Below are 26,243 nucleotides of genomic sequence, written 5' to 3' on the forward strand. Positions count from 1 at the left end.
TGAGGTCCCATGGTCTAGCGGTTAGGACATCAGACTCTGAATCTGGTAACCCGAGTTCAATTCTCGGTGGGACCTAAAATATTTTTTTCTTCATTTTTTTGACAATTCTTGTTGTATCTCCAAAGTAAGCTGCATTTTAGTTTTTGATTTTTTTTTTTATGGAATAACTTTCATTTTGGTGTATATGCAAAAGTCTATCTTCCACCTATTTCTTTATTTCTTCAAAAAAAAAAAAAAATGTAAGGATTAATTCATAAATTGAGCTTTCTACCAACGAAGTTAGTTCAAGCGGAATAGGTTACACTTCTCCAACATTACGAACTGATTTTTGAATTTTAACGCAAAAAATATTTATATTTAATATCTAACACCTCGAATAGAATTATTTTTACTCGAGATAACATATATAAAAAAATTGAGCTTTTAAAGACTTGACTCTTAGTTAAAAATAGACTTATGTGTGTTGTGTTTTATATATATTTTTTAAATAGTTGACCTTGTTGGGAACATATCAAGTGAGAATGATGCTTATATTTGAGAATTATATGATTGTTTTTTTGCCATTGGATTTAAATTTATGTTTGAGATTAATAGGTCTTAAAGTTAGTCGCATACACTTTATGTATTCTCTTTCCGGTTACATCTTTTCCTCTTACATTATCAAAACAACATGGTTGCCGAAACCGCCGCTATATATTCTCACCGCCATATCTATCTCCATTTCTATCTATCGCTCTCTCTCGTCGTTACATATGCCCTTACATTAATTAGTTTTTGTGCAACAGTAAGTTTAGCCATTAGAAAATTTAGTTTAAATGAAACTTGGGTAAAGAAAATGCACATAATCTATTATTGAAGACATGGATACACAAAGTTCATACCTTTAATTATAATTGTCCATGGACGCATAAAGAATTCTACTGTATTAAGGGAATTTAAGTTCATGTCATAACTCTCAAATGATGGAGAAATAGATAATCAATTGCAGAGTCATCCATGAGAAAGAATGGATAAAATGAAATAAATAAAAAAAGAGAAAGAAGGGAAAATGGAAAGGAAGAGACAAAATTTGGGATATGGATCAGTTTGAATTGGCGGTTGAGGAAGGGGGTGACAACGACCCCTTGGTTGTGGAAGGTTAATAGGGTCGTCAGAACTGATGGTGGAATGTGAGAGGAAGAAGAATTGCATCGTTTAAACATGCTTCTCGCATGACCCGCTTATTCATCTTTTAATCTCGATTGATCTTTTTAATTTGATGGCTACCTTTCATTCTCACATGATATGGCCCCTGACCTTGTGTTTGTTTAAAGCACATTCGAGCTGGTCTGGTCTCGTAACCTTAAAATCAATGGTTCTTTAATTGCAGGTTAACCTCTTCCTGACCTAATGTTGGTTTGGTCAGCCCATTAGACGTATAATTCGTAAGGAATGGGATTTCTTGAAGAAGGATGAATTGTTGAGCTACACGATGAAGGTAATATTCATCAATGAAGGTTTTGTTGTTGCGCCATTTAGACTTCAACTCATAAAGCATGTCATGGAAAACTAGGATGTTTATCCAATTTCCATGAACGACATATGATGTCAAAGAAGAAAGTAAAGGACGACGATGTCTAAAGAATCCAAGATGGTGATGCCAATCTAAAATTTTCACATATGCTATAAAGCATATGAATAAACGCCACATAAGACGCGATTAAAAAGGATGGCTTTATGGTTAAACTTTTTATAGGATAAGGTATGGGAAATACAACCAAACATATAGTTGTAGAAACCATATGCGGCCCACTCGCTTATTGAAAGGATTTATTCCTTTGATCTAGTTGTTCCAACATAGAGAAGAAACATCGGCAGAGCAAGGAAATGAACAAAGAATTCCAAGAGACATTATTTTCAGTATTAAGGAGAGAAGCAATATATAATTGAAGTTCTTTAACGATACAAATTGAGCATGTGCAAACAAATAAGGAAGGGATGCAAGCGACAATTGTTGCTTAGTTACTTTTTTTTTAGTAAGGTTATGATATTAGAGCATTCTCACTTTAAATCAACATATTTTTCGTTACTCATTTTATATGTGCTTTGTGGTTTTAAAGATAATCGTGATGGCGCCTCACGTTGAACTATTTTTTGTGTTATTGAAATTTTAGGAGTTCCAAATTGGTGTTGGTGAAGCAGCGGTGACAAAGACCCGGTTATTTTTGTTTTTCTAAAATCAATTTATTAATTTTTTTTTACGATCACACGTGTTTAAAAAACATTGTAAGTAGATTTTTGTCAAAATCTGATTGGGGATGTTGTGATTGAGCTTCAAAATCAGCTCAACTTGCGTGCATGAGTTTTCAATTGCTATTATCATTTCACAAGAAGATAATAGTGAGGTTTCAAAATCAAACAATCGTGAAACTTAAGAGTCAAGAGTGCATTTAAGCCCTCATATACAAAATTGTGGATAAATGAGTGTTTGTGTGTGTGTGTGAATGAGATACATGAGATTTAACAATGTTGTCATGATCTTATTCTTAAGATCGAATAATAGATCCTTTATCATATAATTTTTGTTTGACGGATACCGCATAGTTCTTAGCTTTAAATAGTAAAATATACCTTGAGAGCTTGTTGATGTAAGATTTTTACATTTCATAAAACTATTTACACGTAAGTATGATAGGATCGTTTCCGCAAGGAGTTGCGTATTTCATAAGCATTTTCACAATATTTGTCACATTAAGTGTTTGGGTATAAATTGTTTGTTTGTGTAAAACTATTTTCCTATTCGACATAAAAGTAAAACGAGAAGAGATAGGGCTATTTCGCTTGCGGTCAGAGACATCAACCAAGCGTAACAACTGCAATCTCTTGATCGATTAACGAATTCTAGCTTTTTAAACGATACTATCACAATCACTCGACAATATCATTCGTGTCCAAATTATATTGTTATTTCTAAGGGATTGTTTAAACATTGATTTCCCAAACGTTTAAACGATCACAAAGTCGATTGGATCGTTTAATCGACGATTTCTCAACCGATTAAATGACCCAAAAGCATTAAGTTATAGATTAAAAGTGATTATCAAATATTAACATTCATGTCTAGAGTGATAACTTAAGGTAGATTGTTATTCTATTTATAGATTCAAAAGTATGTGTCCATATCATTTCAAATCTCAATAAAACATAAAAGCAAGAATAACAACAATATTGAATAAATAGCTAGAACCATATATTAAATGATCAAAAGATTACATAATAGCTTGTTTGAATACCTCAAAACCACATGAGGTGATATAGCTATATATGTCTATGATAGCTTTGCAAAGGATAAAGAAGAAATGAAGATTCAATGATAAGATCCATGATATCTCAACAAATATTGGCTTGAATCTACTCCTAACTACCTTGCTTTGTGTTTCTCTCTCTAGAAAAGTCATAGTCTCTCTAAAAATGTAAATAAAACAATAAATGAAATTGGTTGGAAAGAGAAGAGAAAACTATTTATATGGGCCACTTCTGCGAAATTTCGCTAATAGCCAAATATTTCACGATTACCGAAATGTATGAAATCTGCCTCTGCACCAATGGTGTTGTTCCACATGTCCCTTATCCTCTTGATTTTCCTAAAGTTCGCTGATGGCGAAATTCTTCTGATGCAATTTCGCTAATGGCGAAATATTCGCTAATTACAAAATTCGGACTTCTGCTTCTGAACTTCACTGATGGTGAAACCTCTCTGAAACTTTGCCAATATTTCGCTAATGGCAAAATATTCATTTTTTTTCTACAAAAAGACTCAAAAAATTCGAATCGAATATTCAATAAAAGAAAATAATATAGCATCGAATATAAAAATTTAAATCAAATAAATAAAATAAAAATAAAAACATTCATATAAAACAGAGGATAAAATAGACTTTTTATTAAATTTGTCGGTAGTAGTCAAGTTGAACCAAAGTGAGAGTATAGATAAATATCTCTAGAAAATATCTGAAGAGAGAGAACAAATATCTTCTCTGGCCCAATAACCCATAATGAAGTAGGGTAAAGCTAACTCTACACAACGGGCCTAAACCGTCATAAGTTTAACCCTAGGTAGTAACCCTAGTTAACACGCTCCTCTCACTCTTCACCTATATAAACACCCCTTGAGTCCACTCTCAGAAATATCTCAAGCAAATCCTTTGCCTCTATAACCTCCCTCCCAAACCCTAATTCAGTTTTCCCTTTGCTCTTTTCAATGGCTGATGTTGAATACCGGTGCTTCGTCGGAGGTCTTGCATGGGCCACCGACAACGAAGCTCTCGAGAAAGCCTTCTCTCAATACGGCGAGATCGTTGATTCCAAGGTCCGTTTGTTGCTTGCAGGCTTCGGATCGGATCTGACACGATTTTGATTCGGATTTCTATGGAAACCTTTCTGATCTGTGATCTCCGATCTGTTCTGTGTTACTTGTTACTCTGTTACTTGATCTATTTGTTACTGTTACTGTTACTGTATGATTTGATTCTTTTATTACTCACTCACACCAATAGGTACGTTCATCTTCTTCTTTGAACAAAAGTTGAAGATCGATCGGTTACTATTCGGTTCTAGATCTATGGATCTGTTTTTTTATTTGAGATTTAGGGTTTAGATCTGATTTTGTTTGTGTTTTGTGCAGATCATTAACGATCGTGAAACTGGACGATCAAGAGGTTTTGGATTTGTGACATTCGCTAACGAGAAATCCATGAACGATGCCATTGAAGCAATGAACGGTCAGGATTTGGACGGACGTAACATCACTGTGAACCAAGCTCAGAGCCGTGGTAGCGGTGGAGGTGGAGGAGGAGGCCGTGGTGGCGGTGGTTATGGAGGTGGTGGCGGTGGATATGGTGGAGAACGTCGTGGTTACGGTGGAGGTGGTGGATACGGAGGAGGAGGTGGTGGTGGATATGGAGAACGCCGTGGTGGAGGCGGTGGCTACAGCAGAGGAGGTGGTGGTGGAGGATATGGTGGTGGTGGATACAGCAGAGGTGGAGGTGATGGTGGTTATTAGGTTTTAGATTTGTCGTTTATGATTATTATACTAGATGTTGGGATCTAGCTCTGAAATTCTGTTTTTGTCACTGTTCTGTTATGGCTTCGTTTTGATGTGTCTTTTATTGGTGTATCTCTGAATTTGATTGTGTATAACGATCAATTTAAAGAAGAAAAAAAAAACTGAGATATTAGTTGCACCATATTTTCTGTGTTTTATTATTCGTTTTTTTTTTTTTCTTCTCATTTTTGCCTGCCGAATATTTAAAAATAATTTTATCTATAATCAAATCCAATCTATTATGAAAAACACTTTCCCAAGATAATCGATAAATATGAACAATGAGTTGTGACCTATAATTATAATGATCTTTTAATTTTTTTAATTTGGGTAATGAAGTCATCTGTTCATTTTAAAAAGTTTAGAAAAAGATGTGGTTTCATGATTTCCAATTTTTTAGTTTTTTCCTCACCTGATTACTTAGATTTTGCGTTACACGATTTGATTTTTTGTTTAGACTAAACGGCCATTCATTGCAATTGTACATATACAGCTTGTACTTATACGATTGATATTAGAACTTCCAAATTCTGATTTCTGCCACCATATATTTAAAATGGTTTAATTGCACTTTTGAACTGTTGTGATTTCAGACCTTATCATCCATTATCTGTCCGTCTTGTAGGCTTTTTATTTAATATATCTTGTCAAAGTATTAAAATTTTGTTATGGGTACAATGAATTTTAAGAAATTTTCAATCTGAAACTGATTTTAATATGAAGTTTTGTGACCATGGATACAATAATTATGTTGGTAAGACAATCAAAATCCCTGCTATGCTAACCTTTGTTATGGTTGTTTCCAACATTTTCAATATGAGAGGAATAGGGTGAAAGAGGCATAATAGATCCGTTTAAGAGGGAAAAAAAATGCTTAATATATGCTTTGGTCCCTTAAATTATTTTTGGTTTTCATTTTGATCCCCTAACTATAAAACGTCTCAATTTGGTCCCATAAGTCTTCATCCGTTTCTTAATGTGGTCCTCTGCAATTTTTTGATGTGATTTTAACCATTTGATTGCATGTACATTGTATCTAATAGTTAACCGTGAGCACCTAATTTTTTTTCATTTCTTTTCAAAAACCTAAATCCTTTCTCTGTAATTGAAACTAAAATTCACAAAAAATCACAACCTTAGATTTACAACATCACAAAAAATCACTAATCAAAATAACTCAAAAATGAAATCTGATTTCCAACAACAGTCACCACAAGAGAAGAAAAAAGAATTCATCCTAATTTCTTTATTCTCTTTAAACCCCCCATTTTTGGTTCTGAATCAATCAAGCAATAACCATTTCTTCTTCTTCTAACGAATTTGATTCAAAATCCAGAAATTCGATGATCTAGAACCCATAAATTCCATGATTCAAAAACAAGAATCTATCTATCTATATATACATGTATTCTAACCTACATTTTACCTATGTGTAACCTCACAAACATCCCCCTTTCTAACTATTTCCTTACATGCATTCTCTCATTATAAGCAAGACTTTGCTTATGTGTCACCTCACCAATAATTCTTATTTCTTATATGAATTTTAGTATATTATATGAATGAATGCATTCTCCTATGAAAGGGTTATAATATTTAGTGTGACATAAATATTTTTAAACATGTAACTGCCACAATCCTTCAAAACTATGCAATTTCTCAACAAAAAAAAACATATATGCAACTGCTAAATGCAGCCACGAGTTATTGGCCAAATGAATTGTAAATGAATTGTGATTCACTGATTTGTGACTCCCATGAATTTATTGTGGCAATCTATGTGCAAATCCCATTTACCAAAAATCATTTGCTAATTTTTTAATTAATAATTACCAAAACTTGAATGATTATGGTGTAGTAATGGTCAGTTACACATCTTACTTATTACCTTTATTATAAGCGGCTGACAATTATATGGGTAACTCCTTTTTACCAAAATTATGTACCTTTATTTCTTATTGTAACTCCTTATAGGTTACGGTTTTAATATATCATGCCACACAAAAGCAATGGTCACAGTAAACAAGGTTCACAATTTTTTTATTTGTATCACCAAGAATGCAATATAAATATAAATAAATAAATAAACAAATTAGAATTTAATAGAAGTAATGAATAATTTCGGCCAAAATATGTTCATCCTTGGTTACAATTTCAATTTGTGCCTCTTCGCATTCCTTCACATAAAGCCTAAAAATTTGTTACACTTTAAACCATTTCAATGACAGTATTTCCCACACACCTATATAACCAGCATTGGTGTCATTCCTTTTCCACTCATTCTGTCACATCTATCTGTGTAATTTCATTTCTTCCCACATACTCTCTTTGCTTCCCTACCATGTCTGCCATTGATGTCATTGGAACCAAGTAAACCACTTTCTTGCACTTTTCCTCTACCATGTTAAATAAAACCTTTAATCTAATCTTTTTTCATGTTCTTTACTTTTACAGGGTCGGAGAAGTCAACAACAATGGTGTGCATACCTTTCTCAACAAACTCTCCAATGCTGCCCCTGATACCAAGATCAAAGTTAGGGTAGCACGCATGTGGGACACGCTGAATATAACAAAAAAAAAGGAAATAATTAGTACAGATATGGTGCTAATTGATGAGAAGGTGTTTATCAATGAAATTGCTATATTGTTGTTCCTTCGCAAATAATCTTTCTTTACTTACTATTTACAAATGCTTTCTAGGCAAATTGCATTCATGCTACAATACCAAGGAGGTTCTCACCTTCATTGAAGAAAGTCTTGCAAGAAGGCAAGATATATGTAATTTCACACTTTGAGGTCTCAAAAAACAAGGAGAAATATGCTGTGGTTGAAAACAATCCCTCCATGCTTAGTTTCTATGGTGACGCAATTGTGACTGAGGAGGGCTCGGATGACAACACAATCCCTCGCTATATCTTTGAATTTGTTAATTTCAATGATCTTATCAAACGTTGCGGGAAAGAGGTGTTGGCAGGTTGGTTTAGCAAAATATTAAATTATATGTAATACAAATCTATTACATTGTGTAAAGAATGTAACACTTTTGTTTCTCGACAGATGTAATTGGATTTATAATTGATGTGGATCCAATTGAGGAGAAAACAACCGTCAATGGGAAAGTCGACATGTTGTCACTTCATTTGGGGGATGGCAGGTGCAACATAATTTGTTCCCCATGATTTAATTCTCATTTAGTAGCGTATAACACATTTACCACAAAAATCAATTAACAAACTTTTTAATCCTACGCAACTTTTGGCAGTGGGAATGTCTTGAAGGTAACGCTATGGGATGACTATGCTCCGATGTTTAATCAAAAACTGATAGATCAAATGCATGCTACTCCTAAGCCAAATGTGGCAATTTTTACCTCCACTTTGGTAAAACAATACCAAGGTAACTGCTCATACCATGACATTTAATATTCAACTTAATTACCCTCTCCTCAACCACTCCATATGTGATATATTTTTGTAGGTGAGCTTTATGTTTCGTCTTCAAGATCCACAACAATTTATATCAACATAGACACCCCTGAAGTTGCTGATCTAATTTTGTCGTCCAAGTGCGTCATTTAACTCATGTTTAAATACTTATGTTTATATTATGTTGCCTATTTTCTAATTGTGTGTTGTTGCATCGTTGTAGGGGGAAAAACAGTGTTCTGAAAACAACTGAAACTTTGTCTTTAACTAATGTTGATGTGAAGACCATATCTGAGCTTTTATCCATGGCAGTTTCGGGAGTTTATCAGGTCAACACTTGGTTAATTATTCTCTAGACCTATTTTTTATTTCATTATCACAGTGTGTCATACACTCATACTTTCAACTTTACTTGCAGGGTGATGTTGTCTACAATTGTGTTGCAACAGTTGATGACATCCTGCTAAAAAATGGGTTGTATTATGTTTCTTGCCCTCATTGTAGGAAAACTGTGAGTTCCACTGAGACAGACTTCAATTGTGAGCATTGTACTAAAAAGGTCGACTATCCAAAGATTAGGTGAGTTCATTTGAAGTATTTTTTTTCCTTATCACATGGCCTTAAATATATATATGTTGCTTGAAATAATTACAATGAATCTCTATAGGTACCGTTTGGAACTTCAAGTCAACGACTCTACGGAATCAACAATATTTGTGTTGTTTGCCGAAGTTGCTGAACAATTGGCACAACTAAAGCTAGATGACCTCACCCCGGATTTAGAAAATGTGTGTTACATTATATCCTAAATCTAATATGGTGTTTATCGGTGTTTTTTTTTATTATTGAAAAAATAGAATAAAAGTTGATTGTTTTCTAAACTTACATTCCATTCCTTTTTGTTTGGATAGCAGACTGGACGTGACTCTGATCTGCCTAAACAGCTCCAGCATATCATTGGTTCAAAGCATATTTTTCAAGTTAAGCTGAGCTCTTACTTTGAACGTCGTGGAGTACAAAGCTTCACTGCACATAAGATTCTGAAGCCAGTTGTTAAGGTGTTTAGTTATATCATGTTTCCATTCTTTTATTCTTCACTGCTGGAAACCATTATATACTAAATTTTTGATGTAATTTAACAAATATCAGATTGAGAAAGAAGACAACATTGCCACTGCGTGTTCTTCCTCAAGTGGATCTCTTACCATTGAAATACCAGATTTGCCGAAGAAGAGGAGAAAATTAATGTAAGATGTATCATTGTCTAATGCATTTAACCATGTATATATGTAAGCTATAAATGTGAGCTAAAAAAAACTTGCGGATTTTTTCAGATTGCACTCCAACAAATCAGGTGATAAGGACCAGAATGAAGATGTGGAAGATTTAGAAGATTGAGAAGTTGGCTGCTAAGGATTTAAGAGGATTTGCTTTTGAAGTTGTTTTTCATGGTTTAGTTTATGTTTCTCTAATCAATAGAGATGTGGATTTCAGTTTATGTTTTTTTGAGGTTGTGTTTTTTTTTTTTTTGAGGACTTTGTCTTTTTTGTTTTTAACCTAGACTACATTGTTGGTTTATGTTTTTTGGATGTTGTGTTTTTTTAAGAATATTTTCTTTGGATCAATGTTACTTTGACCTAAATTATATTGTTGGTTTATAATGTTATATTGAGGGATTTTGTTGTTTTTAATGCTGACCTATATTTTGAAGACAAAGATTATGCATCTATATGTTAAGGTGAATGGTAATCATGTTTTCATTCATTTATTGTTCACTTAAAATAATGAAATACATAATTCTTATGTGATTTTACAAATTTCAGATTGAGAAAGAATACAACATTGACACTATATGTTCTTCCTCAAGTGGATCTCTTGGCATTAAAACGCCAGATTTGCAGAAATTAATGTAAGATGTATCATTGTCTAATCATTTAAGCGTGTAAATATGTATGCTGAAACAACACTTGGAGAATGATAAAAATTGCACTCTGGCAGCGAATCAGGTGATGATGACAAGATGGAATATTTAGAAGATTGATAGCTTGGCTGCTAGGGACAGAGGCAGATGGAATATTTAGAAGATTGATAGCTTAGCTGCTAGGGAAGGAAGAATGTTTGCTTTTGAAGTGCTTTGCATTGTTTGGTTAAGGTTCCTCTAATAAAGTTGTGGATTCCAACTATGTTGTATTTTGAAAACTCATGTTCCCATGTCGAGGATGTTAAAAATATTATTTCCTTTTGAAGTGCTTAGCATTGTTTAGAAAACTAATTGTATTTAGTATTTTAAGCTTTGCATTGTTTGAAGTGCTTTTCAAACTAATTGCATTTTTAATATTAATTTATAACAAGAGGAACATGAGAACTGTTTTTTATGATATAGTCTTTTCAATTATTTTTCTTTGGCCTAAATTACATTATTGGTTAATGTTTATTTACAAGTTTGTTGGTTTATCTGTTTTTCATCATAAATTTACTGAATCTAATGCCATAATAATTACACAAGTTGTATTGAGACATATCAAATTAACAATGACACAAATATAGATAGATAGGTTCTTCCTCAAAAAAAAAAAAAAAAAAAAAAGGATAAATAAGTTTTTTACATGGGCCAACCAAAATAAAATAAAATACTAACTTAAATATTAACAAAAAGTGCTAATCTTTATTAAGATCCTATTATATTCTTTATACGTAACTATAAATTACTACCACGTTAATACCCAAAAAAAAAAATATTATTACCTTTTGCCAAATAACTAATAAAATACAAATACTCCATCAATGTTATTTGAGCTCAATTCCAGTTGTGAGTTCTTACATTAACATGTGATAGACAAAGGGTGTGTTAGTTATTATCCTTATATTATTATATACTATACTATTTTTTTAGACCATTTAATTATGGTTGATGTACCACATATTGAAAGATTTATAATTAAAATTTACATTTCAAAAAATCAAAGAATATAAAACATAGTGAAATGTAATTATACTTTCCTCAACTTAGGCATAATATTGATATATAAATAAGTAACTAATATTTACAAGTTTTTTTCCAATGACGTTATATTTATATCTAAAAGCATGAAATAATATAAACATGTTCAATTTTATAATAATAATGATAATAAAATATTATTGTTCTTTTTGTTGAAATCAAATTAGTTCTACATTAGCACACAAAAAAGGAACATAGACATACTAATGAAAGATAAAAAAGAAAAATTGTCCTTTGAGTAGAAGTAGCACACCTATTTCAGCACAAAAAAATAAAAATATACAGCTACCTAGACATACTAATGATCATCGTATTAATTACTTATTATTATTATTATTATTGTTATTATTATTATTGTTGTTGTTGATGTATCCATTAATTTTTGTAACATATCATATTATTAGATATCAATTTTTCATCTGCATAACATAAAAAATCATAAATGTTGCATAAATAATAAATGCGTACATGTATTCTAAGCTACATTTTCCTTACATGTCACCTCACCAAAGCTCTCCCTTTGTAACCAATCTCTCATACTTATGCCATGTGGCTCTCTATTTCATTTTTTAGCTTTTTTCTTTCATTATTATTATTTTTTGGTAGAATCATTCATCTATTTACTACACATTTATTTGTATATAATATTGATGTTGATACATATTCAGATAGTTCTTCTATTATGTAACTTCTATTATGTAACTGTCAATTGTTCCACCGTCCATCTTCTTTTATTTTATTCAGGTTTTTAATTTATTAGCTAAAACAATAGGATCAGATGAACACATAGTCGTATTTCAACATTCAGAGGTGCTATTTCTAAAAAAGTTATTTCATTGAGCAGAGGTGCTAGGATTAGATCATCGTTTTATTTTTATTGTTTTTTTTTTTTTCCCCGTCCATCTTTTTTTTCTTCTATTTTCTACATGATCTATATATTTATTGACTTCTTTATCATATAAATTGATGTGGCTTTGTAACATCAAATTCTCATACAATATCAGCAACTAAAACATTCATGTCACAGTTCCTTCTTTCGCTGCTTATATTGTTGGTTCCTACTCATGCAAACAATCATGTCAAGATTATATAATATTGTAGTTTAGCTTCATGATTACTTACATGTTCAGCCATGGTTGCCGCCTCTTACATTCTCACATCCAATCAGAATACTTTGCTTCTCTGTTCTCACATCTAAACTGAACCGCTGACACCTGTGTTCTCTTTCTTCAACCTTCATTCCTTTCTCGCGTCTCACCACCCCTGCGTTCAATACGACAACCTCCGTTATTTCTATTTTCGTTGTAAATATATGTTTTGTTTTTATTCTTTAATCAGTAAAGAAACATGAATCAAAGTTCAGGTATAGTATTTCAGACTTCTTTTGGATTCTCATATATCAAATGATCAACATTTTTTACACACATTAACATCTAAACCATCTCATGTATCTATGCTATGGTCTACATATGAAGTAATTAAACTTACAATTTTACAAATATTAATTTCATAATAGTCATGTCATACATAATGCTTCTATTCTTATTTTTTTATTGTTTAATGTATACCATAAACCAGTAAATGCTACAGAACATGTTGAGGTAGCGACATCGGAGAAACACAACAAAAGAAAGACAAATACAATGAATATCAACGACACATCAGAGAGGCATAACAAAAGAAAAAGATATGCGATAAATATCAGTGACCCACTAGAACTCCAACAAAAAAATGGTTAGTCGAAGCTATTTGGTGGACTCATTTTATATTTGTTACATTATCTATGTTATTAAATTGTTAATTTTTATATTTTTGCTTTTAATCTGTTCCATTTTATAATTCCCAATAATAAAAACAGAATATCAACACAAACAAAAACTTGCTGGGTTTCGACAAGCCAGGTTGAATAGGAAGCAAATGCTCAGTTTGAGGCGGAATAAAGGAAACATTGCTGCATTTTTCGGTGAAATATAAAATTTAGGACATACACATGGATTATTATAGCTCATGCTTTATAAAAACTCACTAACGTTATGGCCTAACGGCCAACTTATTTTCATTACTTATGTTGTATGCACTTACTCTTTGTCAGGAGACACTTACCAACAGTGTAACGTAGGCACATCAACAACCCAAGACATTAATAGCAATACTGAAAACGTTTGTGCCACGTTTGAGCTCCGACACACAAGTGGTTGGTTTTATGCATTTCATTTATCAATTTAACATTTAAACAACTTAAAATATTTTACTTTCAATCTTCTTATTTTTAATTGGTTCCATTTTATTGTTCTTAATGTTGTAAACAGAAGAACAAAATATACAACGGCTTGCAGGGTTTAAACAAGCCAGATTAAAAAGGAGACAAATCCTTGATTCAAGGCGCCGTTGCCCCACTTTTGCAGCATCCATAGGTGAGAACAAAATAAGAACTAAATAATTCATGAGTCATACATACTAACTTTGTAACTGTTCTAACATTTTCCAATTCTCGGTACATTCGAGGTGTCACATCAACACCACAAAATATACAACGCCTTGCGGGGTTTAAATAAGCCAGATTAAAAAGGAGGCAAATCCTTGATTTAAGGCGACATAGACCCACCTTTGCAACATCCATAGGTAAAACCAAAAATAAAACTAAATAATTCAGAGTCATACATATTAACTTTGTAACTGTTTTAACATTTTCAAAATGTTGGTACATTGGAGGTGTCACATCAACAGCACAAGACAGTAATAGGAAAAATGAAAACGTTTGTAGCACTTTTGAACTACGACACACAAGTGGTGGGTCTTATGCATTTCATTTATCAATTTAACATTTAAACAACTTCAAATATTTCATTTTAAACTTCTTATTTTTAATTGGTTTCATTCTATTATTCTTAATCTTATAAGCAGAAGAACAAAATATACAACGATGTGCGAGATTTAAACTAGCCAGATTCAAAAGGAGGCAAATCCTTGATTCAAGGCGACCTAGCCCCACATTGGCAGCAACCATAGGTGAAGAAAAATAAATAAAACTACATAGTTTTTAATTGTTCTAACATTTTTCAATTCTCGATACATTCAATGTGTATTTGGTGGAATATTTATGATAAATTATATTTTTAAATTAATTTTCATATATAGTTCATGATAGTTTAAATTATATTTAAATTAAATCTTAGAAAATTAATTTAAAATTTATCAAAGACTTTAATTTAAATAAATAAAAATCTAACATTTACTACTTCTATTACATCTGCTTACTCTTCGACAGGAAATAAGACATCCAAACCCATAACAACACATAAAAGGACAAATACCAAAAGTATTCACAGTACACATCGAATCCAACACAAAAGTGGTTAGTGTTATCTCTTTGCATGACCAATTTAATAGTAGCTTATAATATTTAAATACAATATTTAAATGCACAATGAAACCATCATAGCTGCATTTATTACCTTTTCTGACTCCCGGTGCTTAAGACTCTAAAAAACGACTAACGTGAACTGATAATATTCGATATATATACTCTCAACAGGAAACAACAACCAACAAACTGGGTCAGTCGCATCTAGAACACACGACAGAAGGATGAATCCAACAAATGGTTAGTGTGGCTTATTTCTTTAAACAACTTAGCATTGCAAAAACCAATAATCTTTCACTTTAAAATCTCATTTGCAGACCATGTCCAAACTTATATGGATCTCGGCCATCCAAATTTTGAATGCGAAAAATGTGGAAGCACAATGTGGTATAATGAGAGAGCTGATAAACCACGTCGACCAAGGAACCCAACATTCTCTCTTTGTTGCCTGAAAGGGGATGTCTCCCTAGAGTTTTTAGAGCAACCACCAGACTACTTGAAGGAACTTTTAGCTTACAAAGGTGGCAGACACTCCGTTAAATTTAGAGAAAAAATACGGGCATATAATTCTATTTTTGCATTCACATCCATGGGTGCTAAAATAGACAACACAGTGAACTTACGTCCAGGCCCATATGTGTACAAAATTAGTGGTCAAAACTATCATAGAATTGGTGGACTCATACCTGGCCAAGGAAAACAACCTAAATTCTCCCAGCTTTATGTCCATGATACGGAGAATGAGATCCAAAATCGATTGAGTTCGCTGAATGGTGGGAAGACTGCACGAGACCTTGATGCAGATATTGTCCGGCGCCTAAAGGATATGCTCGACATGAATAATTCTGTAGCCAAATTATTTAGAATGGCAAGGGATAGATTATCTGCACCGGACAACAAAGAAGTTCGCATAAGGTTGATTGGCACAAGATCAAATGATTCAAGACAATATACAACACCTACCGCAACAGAAATTGCTGGTCTCATTGTTGGAGATTTTGGTGAATCAAATGGACGAAGAGATATAGTTATTGAGCATAAAACAGATGGCCTGCAGAGAATAAAAGAATATCATCCAAAATTCATGGCAATGCAATATCCTCTGTTATTTCCATATGCTGAGGATGGATTTCACCTAGACATTTATTATTCTCAAAATCATGCAAAAAGAAAGAAAAAGAAAAAAAGAAAAAAAGTTACCATGAGAGAATATTATGCTTACCGGATACAACAGAGGCCCTGTGAAGCAAATACTCTTATTATTGGTGGTCGACTGTTCCAACAATACGTTGTTGATGCATTCACGGCAATAGAAGAAGAGCGACTGCGCTGGGTTAGACAGAATCAAACAGTGTTGCGTACGGATCTGTACAGAAATGTATGTGATGCAGTTGTGCGTGGAGATACAATAGCTGCTGCTACTGGGAAGAGAATCGTTTTGCCATCTTCTTTTACAGGTGGCCCTCGATATATGGTTCAAAACTATCAAGATGCCATGGCCATATGCAGGACATTTGGAAATCCTGATATCTTCATGACATTTACTGCTAATCCAAAGTGGCCAGAGATTCAATACATGCTTCAGAAAATACCAGGTCAATCTGTCGATGATAGACCGGACATCAAGACAAGAGTTTTTAAAATGAAACTTGACCAGCTAATGAAACACATAGTGGAGGGGCAATATTTTGGTAAAATTATATCAGGTAAAAGTACATGGAATAAATGTTCTCACATTCTAAAAAAAAAAAAATTAAAGATCAATTTGATTCAAATTGTTTATTCAATCTATATGATACATACATGTTATACTAATAAAGATTTGTTTTTTTTCTCTCTTTTCAAATTGACAGCCATTTATACCATAGAGTTTCAAAAAAGAGGTCTGCCACATGCACACATACTATTATGGTTGCACCCAAGCAATAAGTATCCCACCCCGGAGGATATAGATAAGATTATTACTGCAGAAATGCCATCTAAGGAAGATGATCCAGAATGTTTTAATGCGGTAAAACAGTTCATGCTGCATGGACCGTGTGGAGATGCAAATATAAATGCACCTTGCATGATTGATGGTATTTGTAGTCGAAAATTTCCCAAAAGTTTTTTCGATGAAACAACAATAGATAGAGATGGGTTCCCGACGTATAGAAGGAGGGACGATGGAAGACATGTGAAAAAAGGAGATATCAATTTAGACAATCGGTATGTGGTTCCATACAATCGAGGTTTGTTGCTGGCATTTCAAGCACATCTAAATGTTGAATGGTGCAACAAGTCAAGGGCCATAAAGTACCTATTTAAATATCTTCACAAGGGCCCAGATAGAGCAATAATGGTAATAGAAGATAATGTTTTGGGCAACAGAAGCACAAATGCAACTCATATAACAATGGTTGATGAGGTCAAAACATTCTTGGATTGTAGGTACGTCAAGGTAGTTATAGGGAATACTCTAATAATGATCACAATGAATTTATAACCATTTCATCTTTTATGCATTATTCATTGTAGGTATGTATCGGCATGTGAAGCATGTTGGAGGATATTCAATTTTGACATACACTACAGAAATCCGGCTGTTATGAGATTGAGCTTTCATTTGCCAGAAGAACACTCAATCACTCTAAGAGATTCAGAGCAATTGTCAGACGTAATTTCAAAGGAAGGAGTTGAACATACTATGTTTACAGAATGGATGCTAATGAATTCAATGAGCTCGGAAGCACGTACATTAACGTATTCTGAGTTTCCCAAAAAATTTGTTTGGGACGAGACAAAAAAAAAGTGGAAAAAACGGAAAGCTGGAAGAACAATCGGAAGAATTTATTATGCACATCCAACTAGCGGGGAGAAATATTACCTCAGAATTTTACTGAATATTGTTCATGGTCCAACAAGCTATGAAGAAATAAAGACAGTGGGAGGGGTGACTTATCAGACATTCAAAGAAACATGTAATGCTCTTGGGCTATTGAATGATAACAGAGAGTGGAATGATGCATTGAATGAAGCATCACAGTGGGCCACAGGCACTCAATTAAGAGAGTTATTTGTTACCATTTTGCTTTATGGAGAAGTGGCAGATATAGGGAAACTATGGGAAACTAATTGGAAAACGTTGTCTGACGATATTGTCTACAAAAAGAGAATATTGTTTCAACACTCCAGATTGGAGCTTAATGATGAACAGATTCAATCATACTGCTTGATTGAAATTGACAAGATTTTGGTTCGTGCTGGAAGTTACCTTTCTGATTTTGATGGAATGCCGTTGCCAAATAGTGAATCCTTTGAAGCCACGGAAAACCGACTTATTGTGGAAGAGCTTAGTTATAATGTTGATGACCTGAAAAAAGAACACGAAAGATGTCATCCATTGTTGAACGAACAGCAGATTGATATATATAATAATGTTATAAATGCTGTCAACACTAATATTGGTGGACTCTACTTCGTGTATGGCCATGGAGGGACTGGCAAGACTTTTCTATACAGAACAATTATTGCAAAACTCAGGTCAGAAAAAAAGATAGTACTTGCTGTTGCTTCTTCAGGTAACCCATCACTTTTTCAATCCCTTATATAAATTTACATGTTGTCTATTTGTACTTATAAATATGTCAGTCCATACACCCTTATTTCTGCGCTTCATTGCAATATTTATTGTACAAATTACTATATGTACCAAATTAGCAACTATTATATGCTATAATCTATCTAATATTATATGCTTTTCTTCTACACAAAATATAAAAAAAAACATACAATTTTTATTCAAATATATAAATATATATATATATATATAGATAGATAGACATAGACACACACATATGCTTGCATGCATAAATATATTTTCAATTTTTTTTTTAATTTCATTCTTGACAGGTATTGCATCCCTCTTGCTTCCTGGAGGAAGGACCGCTCATAGTAGATTTAAAATTCCTCTTGAGATCTATGAAGACAGCACATGCTCAATAAACCAAAATACTCATCTAGCTGATCTAATGGTTCAAACAGATCTCATAATCTGGGATGAAGCACCAATGACTCAAAGATATGCTTTTGAAGCTCTTGATAGGACACTTAAAGACATAATTGGTTTCAAATTTCCGGATAGGGCAGAGCAACCATTTGGAGGAATGACAGTTCTTCTTGGAGGAGATTTTAGGCAAATACTTCCTGTAATACCAAAAGGTCGAATACATGATATAATTCAATCATGCATCAACAAGTCTTTTTTGTGGGACTACTGTACAATATTTTCATTGTCCAAAAGCATGAGGGTCAGAAATACTACCTCTACAGGCAAAGAACATGATGTGATACGTGAATTCAATAAATGGCTACTTCAACTTGGTGATGGAAACATTCAAGCACAAAGCCGACGTGGTGAAGATTTTGCATCGTGGACGACGATACCAGATCAATATCTTATCCCACCAATGGGTGATCCACTCAAACAAATTGTGGATAACACTTACCCAGAATTAAAGAGCCATCTGTGGGATGAAGAATATTTCAGGGAAAGAGCAATACTCACTCCTCTAAATGAAACAGTTGATGAAATCAATAATTATATTGTTCAGTTTACTGATGGAGAAACAAAACAATACAGAAGCTCAGACGAGATTGACAAGACAACTGACAACATATCAGATCAAGAGCTCATGTATCCTGTGGAATTTCTAAACTCCTTAAATATTAATGGATTTCCAAGACATTGTTTGGAGCTTAAAGAAGGAATGCCTATTATGTTATTGAGGAATATCAATCCGGCATTAGGAATGTGTAATGGAACAAGACTTATTATTACGCATCTAGGAGAGCGAGTAATAGAGGCTAAAATAATTACAGGATCTAACGTTGGTTCAAAGGTGCTAATCCCCAGAATTGTTCTTACTTCTAACGACTCTAAATGGCCTTTTCTGTTGCGCAGGAGGCAGTTTCCAATTAAGGTGTGCTATGCAATGACAATAAACAAAAGTCAAGGCCAGTCATTAAATTATGTGGGATTATATTTGCCAAGACCTGTATTTAGTCATGGACAACTATATGTTGCCTTTTCAAGAGTCACTTCCCCAGAGGGACTGAAAATTCTAATTGTTGAGCGTGATGAGAATTATGTACAATACACGAAAAATGTAGTGTACCATGAGGTATTTAGTGGTCTTCCTCAATGTAAATATATTTGATGCACTGTTTTCAAATCTATCTATCATTCACAATAACTTTAGCAACTACGTTATTCATTGTTAACTAACACACTTCGATTTGTACCATTGATTTTTTACAATAATAACCGCGAATCCCAAGTAATCGGACTTTTTATAACAGAATTTAAACTTCAGAACCTTAATAAAGTAAAATCCTACAAACACAACAATAACCATTTGAATCGTTTCAATGGTGAAAAAACTTATTAATGGTTACAACCGTAAGTTTCTATCTACACATCAACTAATAGCATAAATGGTTCCAAATGAGCAGCCAATGTTAAACCAATAACTAAAATTATCATATCAATTGATCAATGTACCTTATACGAAGCAGCCCACTACTAATTGGCAAACACTATCGATCCTTTAACTCACATACCTAAAAAAAAAACATTTTATCAACAATTACAAAACTGAACTGAGTTCAACAAATTGAAACTAAATCCAAAACAAAATTTAATATAAGTAACATGTGTACAACAATAGTAGGAGGATGATTGTCGCCGAACTCGGTAACGAATTCAACAGACAGCTCAACGGAAACTAACCCAGAGATGAAGAACAAAATATTCAAATGTTTACATTTTAATAGTTTCTACATTTTAATATAACCATTTTAATAGTTTCATTGGTGGAAAAACTTATTAATGGTCAAAACCACAAAAAAAAAAAAAAAATATCAAATTTACGCATAAATGGTTCCAAATGAACAACCAGTGTTGAATCAATGACTAAAATTATCATATCAATTTATCAATGTACCGTCTATGATGTGTTCCACTGCTAATTGCCAAACAACTTCCATAGTTGAACTCACATACCTAAAACAAATAACACAATTCATCAACACTGACAAAAATGAACAGAGTTCAACAAATTAAGAATACATCGAGAACAAAATTGAAAATAACTAAAAAAATGTGTAAAACAATATCCCGATCTCACTACCGGATTCAAGTTGGGCCTCAACCGAAAAAACCCACAAACAAGAACAAAAGATAAAGAAGAAGACAACTGACATCACCTTCTTCTCGGTGCTCAACGGTTCTGCGATTGAACCGTCGTTCGTTCACTCGACATCAACGAAGAACCATCTCGGATAATAACACTGCTGGCATCAGAAATAGGCACAAAGTGTTATCTGAGGATTATCTGCAGAAAGTTGCTTCTATTGGTGTCAGAAAGAAGCGTTCGTCTCATCAACATCATTCTTTTGGAACGAGTAGTGATAAAAAGGAACGATCCAACGATGTCTTGAAAGTGGTCAAAATAATACGTAGAGATAAGAACCATAACCTGTCAAAGGAAAATTTGCTGCATCAACAGAAAACGAATAATAGGTTGCGAATTGTTGTCCATGGAGGAGATGGATTGTTTGAAACATATAGGCTTTCGAAATCTCAATTTGATGGGGAGGATGTAACTTTCAACTCAAGAATTTCTGTAACGATTATCAAGAATATAGGCTTAAGAAGAATTGCTTTTTTTGAAACATATAGGCTTTCGAAGAATTGCTTTGCCTTTCCAAATTATCGAGGATTGCCGTGTTCATCTTGGTTGAAAGGAGTTTAAAAAATTCACGTTTTTAGGGATTCAGTTGTGTTCTCTTTTCTTTCAAAATCACTTTTATGTTTAAATATAAAAAAATTCCTTTTTATTTTATATTGTTCGTAACTTTTCCTTCTTTTTTTTAAACAAAAAAATTAAAAATCTTACTCTTTAATTTTGATTAGATATGTTATTAATAACTTTTTATTTTTTATTCAATCAACTACTACTTCAGTATGAAATTATAACACTTTTTGATAAAAACAAAAAAAAAAAAAAAAAACCCTTTTCATATTTTCGACTAACAAAAATGCATCCAAGTTTTTACCCTTTTTTTTTTGTGATAGTCCAAGTTTTTACCTTAAAAATATGGACCTACAAACCATTAATTTTATTTTTTTGATCAGTAAACATCTGATTTTTTGGAACTGAAGAACTTTAATTGCGGTCAAATATAATCTTTAATGATGGAATCAATTTTTTTATTAAAGAACTCAATTTTTAATATACTTGATATCATTGTATCATTTACTTTAAATATTTGCTAAAATAATGTTATTTTAAAAATATAAAATGTCCAACATTTTTTTTATATAACTAAATAATGATCTGATGCATCAACTAAAACAATTTAATCAAACCCGTGCAACGCACGGGTTGTATCCCTAGTTAATTAAATGAATTCAAAACCCAGAAAAGGAAAGAAAAAGGGAAAGAAGAAGAAAAGGAAAGAAAAAGAAATGAAAACTGTTAAGTTAATGAAGAAAATTAACGAAAAGGAAAGAAGAAGAAAAATGGGAAAGAACGAGAATGAGGGGAAGAGGAAAAAAAGAAAGAAAAAGAAAAGGAAGAAATGAGGAGAAAGAAGAAATTTTTTTGGGTTGGTATGAAAAATGGAGGAAAAATTATGTTGAAGATGATTAAGAGGAGGATGAAGAATGGAGGAAAAATTAGTTAATAAATGGTACACTATAAGATAGAATAGACATGCACAATCCAACGATCCTCTTTTTAACTAAAATATCAAATGGTTAAAATTAAAAAACTTAGTAAGGTCTATGGTGGACCACCTATAATGTTGGTTCACCTTAGACATTTAGTGTTAAAAACAGACGGAAGTGTCCAAAATGGTAAACGACAGAAGAGTTATGGGACCAAATTGAGACACTTTATAGTTAAAGGATCAAAATAAAAATAAAAAATAAGTTAAGGGACCAAATCATGTATTAAACCAAAAAAAAAATGTAGGCTGTGTCGAGTGAATGGAAAAAGAGCAGCTGCAAAGAGAGTGATTGGTTGTAAAGGGGGAGAGAAAAAGCATAATCCAGTGGTTTGTCACTAAAGATATCATGTACCCTTTTTTTATCTAACGGTCAATTTAAACGGTACACCGGTGAGGGACTTAATAGAGCCCTCACCCTAGAATCAATTATAAATAATAACTTAGTTTTGATTCTTTTTACTTTCTTTTCTATTAATTCATTCATCCACTAAAACACAGAGACATTGTCTCAGATTTGCAAGAATCTTGAATGGATTGTGTGTACGTTGGCAGGGATAGTAGCATTTATCACATGAAATTGTCTTTACAGTTTGTTTGGATTTACGAGTGAAGAAGTTTTCTCTTTAATTCCAACCGGAAGTGGTGACCGGAAACTCATCCAAGGTGGCGTGCGGTGGCTCGCCGGTGTAGGAAGAAAGGCATACAGGCTAAAGTTTTAACTCAAATTGAAGGTTGAAAAACATACTTCTGGAAGAAAAAACATACTCCGTCCCAAACATGTTTAAGTTTTAATTGTTCTGAAGAAAAAAAAAACGATATTGGGATGGCAGGTTTGATGTTGGTGGTGGTGGGTTAGTGAGGCATGAAGAAGAAATAATAGTGTTGAAGATGGTGTAGAAGAATAATATGGTGCTGAGAGACTATGATAAATGTGTATACTTTATTTGATCAAATAACTTTTCCATGGTGGAAAAGTTTTACCCTTTCCCATGTTAAATGCCACACGAGGACAAGTGTACAATGGCAATCTATTTTACTACACTCTTTTTTTCTGCACAAGGACAAATTGTGACGTTTGATGTTCAGCTTCATATAAATATGAAAGGAGTTTGTCGAACATTTATCATGCCTAAATATCCAAATATGCACCTACGATTGACATAAACCAAACCCAAGACTACCAACCAAGATTAACCTAAACAAAACGACGTGGTTTCTTAACTCTACCAGTAGTGGGTGCAGACTTACGTGCAGCCTAAAGGAACCGAAAAAACCAAAAAAATTAACCAAATATATTCAATCACCATAATGCAAATAACATTCAATGATTATGAATATGATGGATTCAAAAACTCACCTTGGTTGCAAGTTGCTTCCTAGGTGCCTTTCCACCAGTAGCTAAGCGAACATGAGCGAGAGTTAGTGCTCCACAAATTGTTTAAATTATGCTTTTGGATTTGTTTAAAATTATCCTCTAGTTGGATTTTTTTTTTTGGCTATGTAATATTTAAGAACATGGAATGCCAAAGGAATTTGATTATAGTTCAATTGGTGACGATCAAAAGTTGTGAAAGTTCATATTCTTCGGTCATTGATAAACAATTTGTTGGACAATATTCAATACAGTTACCACAAAAAATACAAATTTCGAAATCAATACTGTAATTTAGCAACTGTTTCTTTCGAATATCAATTTAGCAATTGTTTCTTTTGAACACATACTTCACAAGCAATGCATTTATCAAATTCAAAATGGATTCAACCGCGGAAACGTTCCGATGTGATTAATTTTTCATAAGGATATTGAAAAGTTACAGGTAAACGATTTGCGTGAGATAAGATAATCATGAAACTTTGATCAATGTACCTTGCAGCTCAGACTGTTTGTTGACCATAATTCATGATTTATGACTTGTTAATTGTAACACCCCGTTACCCAAAGCAATAAAATAGCATATAAACATCAGAGTAATTCCACAAACGGGCATGCTACATTGCAAATTCAAAATTCTTAAATAGAAAATAAAACTATTTAGTTCAACATCATTCATAACTTCAATAATTATGCAGCGGAAAGTTTTGCATTTCAATAACAACCACAACAATTTAAATCTCCAACAATATCCTGACATTAAGCCTAAACAACAAAAGTCAAACAACAAAGGGCCCCATCGTTAAGTTCCAAAAATTGATACATAGGAGGAAAACAACAATAAAATAATATAAATGCTCCCATCCCACGTATCAGAGCCCTAGACACGACAATGAGCCACCACCAACTACTCAGGATCACCTGCAAGTTACCCATAGGAAGGGCAACGTTTTCAAGCAGAAGGGGTGAGATTCACAACAATAAATATAGATATTAAAAATCATCAAATGAATCTAACACCCTAATCAACAACACATTATCTTGTAAACATATATATGTATAAGTCACAAGCAACAACAACATCAACAATACACCATAATTACAGTGAATATAAATATATATAACACATATTCAACACCAACATCATCTATCAGATAACAACTGAAACCAACAACCAAGACTCATGCAAATGACATGACCACTGCTAAGACACCATCTTAGACTTCTTAATGAAATGCAATTATGCATGTGGTACCAATCAGGACCGGAGCCCTCACCGCTTTTGAATGGTTAAAGCATTCATCAGGACCGAAGCCCTCACCGCTGTTGAGCAACTAGTACTCCAGGACCGAAGCCCTCACCGCTGTTTTATGCATATGCAATGGACCTACTTGTGTATATCTACATACAACTGACCATGCAATGCAACTCCATGTGACTCCAATTAATACAACATGTATGATTAATAATTAAAACATACAATGCATTCCTCATCATCAATCAACATCCAACAGAGATTCAACCATTCAGAATGATGTATAATTAAATAAAATTATGCTTAAACAACAACACTTAAACCTTATCAATCAAGCAAGCAAAACTGCACTCAAAACTGCACTAGCTCGCCTCGCGAGCACATCTGCTCGCCATGGCGAGTTCACAAAACACTAGCTCGCCATGGCGAGTTCAAGGCGAACTCGAGGCGAGTGAAAATCAGGTACTCTCGGGAAAAAGTGACATTTCCTCACTCAAACTCCAATTCTAAGCTCCCTATTCATCTTTCTAACCTAAAACTTCCACCATTCATCATTAAAATCATCTAGGTACCTTAAACCATCCCCAAAACATCTTATAACAACTTTTCAAAAATCAGGTTTTAATCTGGGCTACTCGCCATGGCGAGTTGGATTGCTCGCGAGGCGAGCTATGAAGTTGCTCACTCGCCATGGCGAGCACAGCTACTCGCGAGGCGAGCGATGAACTTCTGTACGGGCAGAAAACTGGTTTTACCCAAAAATCCCATTTTTCTTCCAATCACTCCCCAAATCAGTTTACAGATGCAAATTAACTTTCTGTATGCACTTAGAACCTATTTCTAACATCAAATTCATGCTTACAACTTCAAAACTACAATTTCATCATAAAACCCAAAATCCCCAATTTCTACCAAAACCTGTTAAACTCAAAATCAGACTTTAAATTCTACACCATTGAAGTAAACCCCA

The 26,243-nt window shown here is 33.3% G+C and overlaps 3 protein-coding genes, 1 long non-coding RNA gene and 1 other non-coding gene across 6 annotated transcripts; 4 read left to right on the top strand and 1 right to left on the bottom strand.

Annotated features, from left to right (window-relative positions):
• The first annotated feature begins 3 nt into the window (after window positions 1-3).
• On the top strand, window positions 4-75 carry TRNAQ-CUG (transfer RNA glutamine (anticodon CUG)). The gene has a single exon. It is a non-coding gene; the product is annotated as a tRNA-Gln (tRNA).
• A 4,076-nt stretch (window positions 76-4,151) lies between these two features.
• On the top strand, window positions 4,152-5,227 carry LOC11413934 (glycine-rich RNA-binding protein GRP1A). The gene is made up of 2 exons (XM_003606862.4): window positions 4,152-4,348; window positions 4,664-5,227. Exons 1-2 carry the CDS (start codon window positions 4,241-4,243, stop codon window positions 5,039-5,041), a joined length of 486 nt encoding a protein of 161 aa, XP_003606910.1. The 5' UTR covers window positions 4,152-4,240; the 3' UTR covers window positions 5,042-5,227.
• Window positions 5,228-5,355: 128 nt separating this feature from the next.
• Window positions 5,356-10,036, top strand: LOC11410254 (replication protein A 70 kDa DNA-binding subunit C). Of its 2 annotated transcripts, none has more exons than XM_024781942.2 (11): window positions 5,356-7,703; window positions 7,784-8,057; window positions 8,141-8,237; window positions 8,346-8,479; window positions 8,561-8,648; window positions 8,732-8,837; window positions 8,927-9,087; window positions 9,176-9,296; window positions 9,420-9,566; window positions 9,658-9,755; window positions 9,843-10,036. In XM_024781942.2, exons 1-11 carry the CDS (start codon window positions 7,485-7,487, stop codon window positions 9,904-9,906), a joined length of 1,509 nt encoding a protein of 502 aa, XP_024637710.1. In that variant the 5' UTR covers window positions 5,356-7,484; the 3' UTR covers window positions 9,907-10,036. The 2 variants fall into 2 exon arrangements, with proteins under 2 accessions (XP_024637710.1, XP_024637711.1); XM_024781943.2 differs by having other exon boundaries at window positions 9,423-9,566.
• A 6,038-nt stretch (window positions 10,037-16,074) lies between these two features.
• LOC120579966 (uncharacterized) lies at window positions 16,075-20,071 on the top strand. Its single transcript, XM_039832757.1, has 4 exons — window positions 16,075-16,579; window positions 16,727-17,303; window positions 17,391-18,433; window positions 18,765-20,071. The coding sequence occupies exons 1-4, from the start codon at window positions 16,075-16,077 to the stop codon at window positions 20,069-20,071; spliced, it is 3,432 nt and encodes a 1,143-aa protein (XP_039688691.1).
• Window positions 20,072-20,145: 74 nt separating this feature from the next.
• LOC112421404 (uncharacterized) lies at window positions 20,146-21,701 on the bottom strand. The gene is made up of 3 exons (XR_003011727.2): window positions 21,120-21,701; window positions 20,858-20,916; window positions 20,146-20,474 (listed from the first exon to the last, which is right to left on the bottom strand). It is a non-coding gene; the product is annotated as an uncharacterized lncRNA (long non-coding RNA).
• Between the last annotated feature and the right edge of the window lie 4,542 nt (window positions 21,702-26,243).

Source organism: Medicago truncatula, chromosome 4 (assembly GCF_003473485.1).
Source record: "Medicago truncatula cultivar Jemalong A17 chromosome 4, MtrunA17r5.0-ANR, whole genome shotgun sequence".
In the NCBI taxonomy this organism is placed as follows: Eukaryota; Viridiplantae; Streptophyta; class Magnoliopsida; order Fabales; family Fabaceae; genus Medicago; species Medicago truncatula.

Coding starts and splice junctions, on each gene's coding strand:
- LOC120579966 (XM_039832757.1), top strand. CDS start 16,075: ATGAGAGAATATTATGCTTACCGGATACAACAGAGGCCCTGTGAAGCA. Junction 16,580..16,726: donor TTTTGGTAAAATTATATCAG/GTAAAAGTACAT, acceptor TCAAATTGACAG/CCATTTATACCATAGAGTTT. Junction 17,304..17,390: donor AAAACATTCTTGGATTGTAG/GTACGTCAAGGT, acceptor TATTCATTGTAG/GTATGTATCGGCATGTGAAG.
- LOC11410254 (XM_024781942.2), top strand. CDS start 7,485: ATGTTAAATAAAACCTTTAATCTAATCTTTTTTCATGTTCTTTACTTT. Junction 8,238..8,345: donor CTTCATTTGGGGGATGGCAG/GTGCAACATAAT, acceptor AACTTTTGGCAG/TGGGAATGTCTTGAAGGTAA. Junction 9,756..9,842: donor AAGAAGAGGAGAAAATTAAT/GTAAGATGTATC, acceptor GGATTTTTTCAG/ATTGCACTCCAACAAATCAG.
- LOC11413934 (XM_003606862.4), top strand. CDS start 4,241: ATGGCTGATGTTGAATACCGGTGCTTCGTCGGAGGTCTTGCATGGGCC. Junction 4,349..4,663: donor GCGAGATCGTTGATTCCAAG/GTCCGTTTGTTG, acceptor TGTTTTGTGCAG/ATCATTAACGATCGTGAAAC.